The 9,145-nt window shown below is 34.9% G+C and overlaps 1 protein-coding gene across 1 annotated transcript; it reads right to left on the reverse strand.

Moving 5' to 3' along the window:
* Positions 1-1,315: 1,315 nt before the first annotated feature.
* LOC138147697 (putative olfactory receptor 10D4) lies at positions 1,316-2,257 on the reverse strand. Its single transcript, XM_069070271.1, has one exon. It carries the CDS (start codon positions 2,255-2,257, stop codon positions 1,316-1,318), a length of 942 nt encoding a protein of 313 aa, XP_068926372.1.
* Positions 2,258-9,145: the final 6,888 nt, after the last annotated feature.

Consider the following 9,145-nt stretch of genomic DNA (forward strand, 5'->3'; position numbering starts at 1 on the left):
TAGATTATGATTGTGCTGCCAAATGAATATGAGGAATTTCTACAAAAATAAGATTTGAATGATCTGATACAGAAAAATAAAATAAAATATAACCAAAATATATTATACCCAATAAATGAAAAACTTTATTGGCATGCTTAGGCATAGTTATTTTATATAGTTTTCACTAACCATTCAATTTTCATTCTTCTTCAAGGACTGAGAGGAAAGGAAAGAAACAGGAAGCAATTTCAGTACTCCATCAAAGCTTTTGATTTTCATTTTCTTCTCACTTTTTTTTCTGTCCTTCTAAGATATGGCAGATACACCTCAGACTGAAAGACTTGAAAGGATCTCTCTATTCTTATATTTCCTCTAACAAAATGATAGAACAAAGAAGTGGTTCATTTGTAGGTGAAATCAAACAAGCAGCACATTTGTTGAGTATTTATTACAGTTGGAAAGCAAAATAAGAGCCAGGAAAACAAGTGATACAATGACCACAATAATGGAAAGTACAACATATACTAGATGCCATTGGAAATCACTGGAATTTCTTGAAGCAGGTAGATACATGGTCAGACCTGTGCCTTATAAAGACTATTTTGGCATCTGTGTGATAGATGGATTAGAGAATATAGAGATAGGCAGCAGGGAAACCAGTAAAAAAAAGATTTCAGAATTCTGATCAATGGAATAACCAATCAGGACTTCAAAAGACTGAAGATGAAATGTGTTTCCCACCTGTAGTAGTGAGGGTGCAGATTACAGGTAAAGAATGAGACACACATGTTGAGACATAGCCGATATTTTGATTTTTTACTTCATTATACTTACTTGAAAGTAGAGTTTCTATTTGGGGGCAGAGGAAATTGTGGGAAGTGATACAAATTGAAAAAGAAGAAAAGAAAGAAAAATGCATCAATAAATTATTTTTAAAATATACCAAAGAATGCAAAAGAAATTTCAGAGGAATACAGAGAGATAAGTACAGTAATTTTGTTACTACTAAATGAGATTGATATGTTTCAAAGAGGTACATGACATAAGTTTGTAGTTCATGTGTATTTTTCTTTACTTCTTTGTATGTTGAAATGTTAATGTTTCTTGATGTTTAGTAAGTTCATAATAAAAAGAAAATTCTCATTATTAAAATATGCAATTATACGAACAATTTCATTACAAAACATGGAGAAATGCATACACAAATAAACATATTTTGTAGAAAGACAAGCTCAAAAGATAGAATAATTTACAATGGTTTGTAGATTCTTAACAAAGTTGAAAGATGTCCTTTAGAATTCGGCTCAAGCTTTATCCATTAATACTTAAAGGCTTACTCATTCTCAACAATGAGTCCCATTTTATTTAACACTTTGTTGAGGGCAAATTTCACATCCTTATTCCTTAAGCTATAAATCAGGGGGTTCAACATAGGAGTCAAAAGATTATTTAATATCTGAACCAGTGAGCCAAGCAAGGGACTGGGAGTGGGTTGTAGGTAGATAATGATGACAGGTCCATAGGCACAAAGGATTGCTGTGAGGTGTGCACTGCAGGTGGAAAAGGCCCTCTGTCTACCTTCTGTAGAGCGTATTCTTAAAATGGAGATCCCAATGCGAGTATAGGAAATGAGAATGAGGGAAAGGCATATGAGAGACAAAAGACCAACATTAGTGAAACTAACCTTCTGGGCTAAAGATGTATCTGCACAGGCCAGAGCTAGAACAGCAGGAATGTCACAGAAATAGTAGCCTACTTGGTTGAGTTCACAATAAGGCAATTGAAAAGTGAGGGAAGTCAGGAGAATAGCATGGACACATCCACACATCCAGGTGCTTGTTGCTAGGATGGAGCACACCCTCTGATTCATGATAACTGTGTAACGTAGAGGGTGACAGATGGCAACAAAACGATCATATGCCATTACTGTGTACAGGAAGCACTCAGTGCAGCCCAGGAAATGGTAGAAGAACAACTGGGTTACACATCCTTGGAAAGAGATGACTGGTGTCTGACCAGAAAGATAGAGCAACATTTTGGGTGAGGTAACTGAGGAGAAACCCATGTCAAATATGGACAGGTTTCCCAGGAAGAAATACATAGGGGTATGAAGGCGAGAGCAAGAAATGATGGCCGTGAGGATGAGCACATTCCCTGACAGTGTGCACAGGTACAGAGACAAGAAGAGAACAAAGAGCAGTGTCTCTAGCCCCTCTGTCTCAGGGATTCCCAACAGGATGAACTCGGTCACGACTGTGTAGTTCCTCATTTCCATGGAAAAGTCAGCTCTTAGCTATCTGTGAAAGGAAATGTATACTTTAATTTAATGTTTTTTTTAAAACACTGCTTTTGAACCCAAAAGAAAGAACTGCTTCGAATTGCCCCAGAAGTTACAGACAGCTGCTATCAGGATCCCACAACTTCTGAGTACTAAGTGCTCAGATCTAAGTACCAAGATCTCTCTGACACATATCCAAAGAGAATAAGACAGAAAGAAGCTAGATTGGAGCCAGACTGTGGGAGGCTTTAAATACCAGGCTGAGGCAGTTTCATTTTGTGCTAAATGCCATTGGATGGAAATCATTGGAATTTCTTGATGCAGGAAGATACATGGTCAGACCTGTGCCTTAGAAAGACTGTTTTGGCATCTGTATGATAGATGGATTAGAGAACATAGGGATAGGCAGCAGGGAAACGAGTAAAAAAGTTATTGACCAAGTCTAAGTTAGAGGAAATGTGATTCAAAACCATAGTAATGGTAGTAGTAGTATGAGTTGAAAGGAGAAAGTAGAGGGGAAGGAAAGGAGAGGGAGAGGGAGAAAATTTGGAACTCAATAACTTGTGGAACTGAATGTTGTAAGCAAAAAATAAATAAATGTAAAAGAAAAAAGAAAGAAGAAAGTATATTTGAGAGATATTGTGGAAGTAGAATTGTCAAAATTTAACAGCCTCCATGCATCCAAACCAGCAACATTATTCCAAATTCTTCCTCACTACAACAAAATGGGAAAACAATGATTCAGTGTCCAACACCTAAAAAAGGATCCAGCCTTGGCTTTAGTGTTTAGTTTGTTACCCCTAGGGTTCCAGCCACTTCCCAGAACCAAGGGATTCGTGGGAACCTTTGGAATCCTAAACATTTCCAGGAACCAGAGGGTTAACAGAAACATTTGAATTCAAAGCTTTCACTTTTCAATTATTCCTAAATTTCTATCATCACTTAACCACAATCTAAGGCATTGAATCTACCCAATTTTCTTGACATCTGAACCTAATTACTACTTTGGATTGAGGGGTCTCATACTCAGTCCCTAATTACTTTCCCCTCTTTCTTTTCCTTCTTCCACCACAACTTCTCACTCAAAGTTGACATCTTCTCCTTTTTCCCATTTTATTCCTTGTCTATCACATAGAAATCCATAAGAATGAATTTCTGCAATTTATTTACAAGAGATATTCAAATTCAAGGTAAGGTAATTGGAAGTAAGAATAAAAGAAAACGATTCAGTCCTGAGCTCCTGGCACTTAATTTATATGATATTTTATCTAGGTACAGCTCCTGGACCTAGTTCAGTCCATCATAATTTCATTTTGTCCTACTACTTCAAATTCCTTGAAGACACCAGAAAAGAATGGTATCTCTCATCCTAGAACACACTTGGGTGTTCAACTGCTATCACTGGAATCAATTACTATCTTAGCTAACAGGTACATTCCAAAATCCCAAAGTCTCTCTTAAATCATAAAACCTCCTGAGGACATGTTGGGCAGTGACTTCTCTACATATCTTCCTGGGTAACCATTGAGTCAACTAATTCTATTCTGCTCCCCTTTTCTTTCCTCCTCTTCCCTTCCCTCTTTTCCCAGTCCCTCCTCTCCTTTCATCTTCTCTAACAAAAAAGTAAAATAAACTAGAAACCCAAATGATGAAATTTGAAAGTAAACCCATAACCTCAAAAATCAGAATAATTCAATTTGTGACAAGTTAAGTTAAGGTATAGAAAGAAAATACCCACTCCTTGCATTTTACAACTGATTAGGGTCCCATCCCAGCATCATTGTTAGATGTCATTTTTTTCAACTGTTGTGCCCCTCACTTAAGGTGAAATGCAATATTCTTATAGGGACGAACCACAGATTCCTCTCTACCTCATGCTCTCTCATCTTACAGTTAAAAATCAAACATAGGAGCCCAAGAAATTGCAAATTCATCTCTGCTATATAGCCAAAGTTTGGCATTAATTAGATAGATTGCAACAGAGAAAGGTAAATTAAGCATATCTTTGCAAAAAATTGTGACCCCTTATTTGAGCCTCACCTCTTTATCTTTGTAAACAGGGTTAGGTTACTCAGTGCTCAAATTTTGAGGACAACTGTTTCCTCCCTAGGGTGACTTTTCTCAGTATGATAATCTTGCTATGTTTTTTGTAGTTTTAGACTTTCCAACAAAGAGAATAAGACCTCTGAATACTAGCAGTCTCACTTCCCAGGGTCCAGACTTCTTCAAGGGAATGAATGTGAGAATTCTGGAAAAGGAGAGAAAAGAAAGATGGAGTGGTGAGATAGGAGCGGATCAGGGAGGAGAATAAGGAGAGGACAAAATTCTTGCACTCACATTGCTAACAGTCTTAGGCATGACTGACTGAGGCTGAGAGGTAATATTTTTGTTTGTCCAAGACTTCCTCTGTCAGGGAGCAAAGAAGGAGAAATGTAAGATCCTTGTAAAACTCAACTGTGTGGTCAGGGACTTAAAAGTATCTCCTTTTTGCAGCCAATCACTCAGGAAGAGGATAATACAGATAGGAGAGTATCCTTGCCTCCTCACATTGAGTACTTCCCAAATTCTAAGAACTAAAGCATTTCCCACATACATTTGAGCTTAAATTTACTTGGCATCCCTATGGGTTCCTGTCCATGATACTCAGTAACTCTGGAGCAAAGGGACCAATTAAAACCTCAGTGTTCTGGGACCTTAGAAGCAAGAAAAATAGGCATAGACAAGCATCTGTAAGCCAGACTTTCATGCAACACTATATCCCTTTTACTTGAATTCCCTACTGACAAATATTCTGACATATTGTTATTTATCTTTTTTACAAATATGTACTGTATGTCCTATCTTTCTGAATACCTTATAATTATGGGAGCTATGGTTTATGTTTCATATTATTTCCATAGTATCTATCATAGTGCTTTCTAAATGATTGGATGTTTAAAAATATTATTTGTCAATTGAGATGTTGACATATATTGATCAGACTGGTATAGTTATCTTCTCTCTCCTTAATTATGATACATGCCACACAAAAAGATGCTGCTGATTGGCATTGGTTATCTCAAACAACTGTTCAGTTTGCTTATATAATAGACAGTTTCATGCATATCTGCATTTGTAAAGTAGCTAAGTCACACAATAGTTAGGGTATTAAACTTTTGTTACTAACAGTTTAACCTTGGTCAAGTAATCTATAAAATGGAGATGACAGTAGCACCTTTCTTCTAAGATTTTTATAAGAGCAAATTAAGATATTTTTTGTAAAGCATTTTGGAAACCTTAGAGAGCTGTACATGTGCTAGCGATCATAGTAGTGCTAGTGCTGGTTTTGATTCGTGTAAATAAGAGAAACACTGTCAGAAGTGTAAGAGATGCTTATGATGCCTAAACTCCTGAAGCTTTCCGATCAAGATGGCAGAACAAGAATTTAGAAGAGGGTCAGGGTCATTTCATAGCTCTCAAAAAAAACCAACAACAAAAGCAGCACTACAAGAAAATTTAAAATGGCTAAAAAGCTATATAGAGGAACACAAGTCAAACAAAATAGAACATAAGTAATGTGTACCAGTAAAAAAAAAAACCCAACATGTAAGGGTATACTTGAAACAAAAAAGGCTAGAATGCCAGAAGCAAATGCTAAATTAAAAAAAAAATCCATCAACATAAGATTTATTAAGAAACAACTTCACATGGATAAATGGTACACATGTCATCAAGACTCCCACCCCCCAAAATTGATATGAACATCTAGAAAGCAAAGGAGTTTATAGAAATGTTGTTTTTGTTGTTTATCAGAGGAAGAACTCAAGTCAGCATGGATATTACTAAAATCTATCTAAAAGAAATAATGAGGGGAAAACAACATTGAAACTGTAACAGAAAACCTAAAAAAAATAATCCACAGAAGCAAGTGGGTTACTACAATGAAAAATATAACCATCTATAATAATACCCAGATGAGAGAACATGCTAGGAAAATGAATCAATTGTTTAAAAATATTGAAAAATCTATAGTGCCAAGTGACATGCTCACAGGATAGGTCAAGATGGAGCAAACTCAGGATGAGTCAACCAAGAAAATAGAAGAAAACAAAAGAATCTGAACACTATCGTCCAGAGATCATTCAAGAAAACTCCTTAGAATTAGAGAGTTTTAAGAGACACATATGCCCTTCAGTAAGTTTTTTAACCTCCTATATGAAATTGTTTGAACTACAAATATGGCTATACTCCAAAAGGGAGGTATTTGAAATAATTCACCTTTCTCAATTCAAAACAAATTAGTTTCTAGTTCGACCACATCATATAACCTGAATGACTAAATGCTTCTGATAAATAGAAAAATAGAAAACTAAAAAGGAATAAGATATGTGGGTGATATGTTAATGTGTTTTTATTTACTAAAGCAGTCCACAGTTTTTTTTTATGTTTTTAAACCTATAGTTACAATATGGAGGACTTCTGAGAATTTTGTTAAGCTTAGGATAATCATGGTAAATAATGAGATTTTTAAATAAACAAACAAAAAAGGAAACAAAGAATCACATAAGAGCAACAACATAAAACATGTCATCAGAAAACAAAAAAGTTGGACTGATGCAATTTGGTTTAACCATGCTGAGAAATAGTTTGGAACTATGGGAAAATAATGATTAAATTATTCTCACCTTTTAAGAAAGAGATCCCACTACTGGTCATAAACATCCAGGTTGTTAAAGACAGGTCTCATAAGTATAACAATATAATCCTAGCGTAGTTTCATTTTGTGGGAATCAACCAAGAATTCAAAACAAAGCTTGGGAATGACTGAACCATGGCATATGAATTGATACATTGAAAAAATGAATTAATAACAATGTTATTGAATAGTAAATGATGAATATGAGGAAGTGAAAGAAACATGAGAAGTCTTGTATGTAAGAAAACCAAAAGGCGAACATACAAAGATACATGATAATTAAGATAATACCAATGAAAACAACACTAAAAGGAATCAAAACTCTGAGTAATCATTAAGTGACCAGTCAGCCCCAGACAATAGGTAATAAATCCTATTTGCCTCCTCTTAGCAGAGAGGGAAGAATGCTTCATACTTGGTAAGACACTGTCACTATAGTAATTGTTTTTGCTTGTTTTAAGGGAGGGCTCAAAGCTGAAGTGTTGGAAGGGGCCTATAACCAGAAAGGATTAGGTAACTTGATGGTCAGACTGCACAATTCATTGGTATCAATTCAATGTTAAGAGATTTCAAAACAAGTTCCTAGCACATGAGCTGGGCACCCTTTAAAAGAATGATAGGAGCACATGGAACAGAGATGTGAAGAATAGGCAGTCATAGATAGGATATAATCTATATTATCAGAAGGAGTATTCACACTCATGACTTCACAGGTACAAAAAAGATCTAATTACAAACATTTTTATTCCTATATGATAAATGAGAATTCACAAAAAGTAAAATATGCTAAAAAAAAGTCTGAGATTGGTAAAGCTAAGATAACTGGAGTCTTCAATAACAAAAATTTAAAAAATTATAATGAATAGGTTAAAACCAAGAATCCAGTTGTTTTCAGGAAGCATTCAATCTATAAATATTAAATAAATTTGTCTTAAAGAGTGATGTCAAATTTATCTTGTCATCACTAAATCATGAAAAGTAAGAACGACAAGGATTATCAAACAAAGTTTAATTGTTTAATAATGCAGTAAGGGAGATAAACAAGGGCATTTCATCATGCTAAAAGACTAGTCAGAATGAGAGCACACAAAATTTAAATATCCATGTGCCTAGTGACCATAAATTAAAATTTATAAAAGAAAAACTCATAGTCCTGCAGGAGAAGAAATAAATGTAAAAGATCAATAATAGTAGATTTTGATACCTTATAGCCGAATATGAGTAATTAAATAAAATAATAAAAAAGACATACATTGTAGAATTGTCAAATATTAACCAAACTAGACAAAAATAGCTGTGATTTGGACACAAAGGTTGGACTAGGTGAGAGTGTCAAAAAAATATGTTGGAAAATAGTAGTAAGGAATCAGAGGCTAAAAATATGTAGAGATTGTATAGAAACTTCTTACTTAGACATTATAAATATTTCCTCAAGGAAATCATTGGAAAATCATTAAAAGGAAAATAAACTCTGAGCAAATGAAAAACCAAGAGTACTCCCAGAGAGCAGATAATAAAACATACCTCCCTCCTTTAAGTGGAGAAACAGAGAGTTACTAGGGCAAAATGTTTTATTTATTGTCAGAAACAGTCACTGTATTGCTTAAATATTAAAAGTTAGAGTTTGTAACAATGGGAAGTTTGGGGTAGGGAGCATGAGGTATTTCTAGAAATGTCAGATTTTAAAACTAAAGGCAGAACTAAAATATATTTAAATATTTTTTTTTAATAGAAAGGTATGGGAACTTTCTATAAAACTTCATGAGAAATGGAGGGCAAGAGCTACCACTGCCCAAGGTCCACATGCAATAACTCGTTCCCTCTTACCTAATCAAGTCTTTTTTTTCCCACTAGATCCCCCAATATCCCAACTGGAGATCTCTATAAATGTCTCTGAGAACAGCTGTACAAAACAAACCCCTTAAGCTTGGGGCAGTATAACCTCCACACTGGAAACAGATACCTACCATAACAAAGAGCTAAAAAGTCAATTATTGGCTGGGAAAATGAGCAAACAGCAGGGAAAAAAAAGGCTTAGACTATAGAATCCTACTTTGGTGATAAGAAAGATCAAAGCATACAACCAGAAGAAGACAACAAATTCAAAGCTTCTACATAAAAAGCCTCCAAGAAAAATTTGAATTGGTCTCAGGTCATGGAAGAGCTCAAAAAGAATTCTGAAAATCAAGTAAGAGAAGAAGAGGAAATAT

The sequence above is a fragment of the Petaurus breviceps genome, unplaced genomic scaffold (genome assembly GCF_028583685.1).
Source record: "Petaurus breviceps papuanus isolate PSGF00001 unplaced genomic scaffold, PetGlider_PUasm1.0 90804, whole genome shotgun sequence".
NCBI lineage: Eukaryota > Metazoa > Chordata > Mammalia > Diprotodontia > Petauridae > Petaurus > Petaurus breviceps.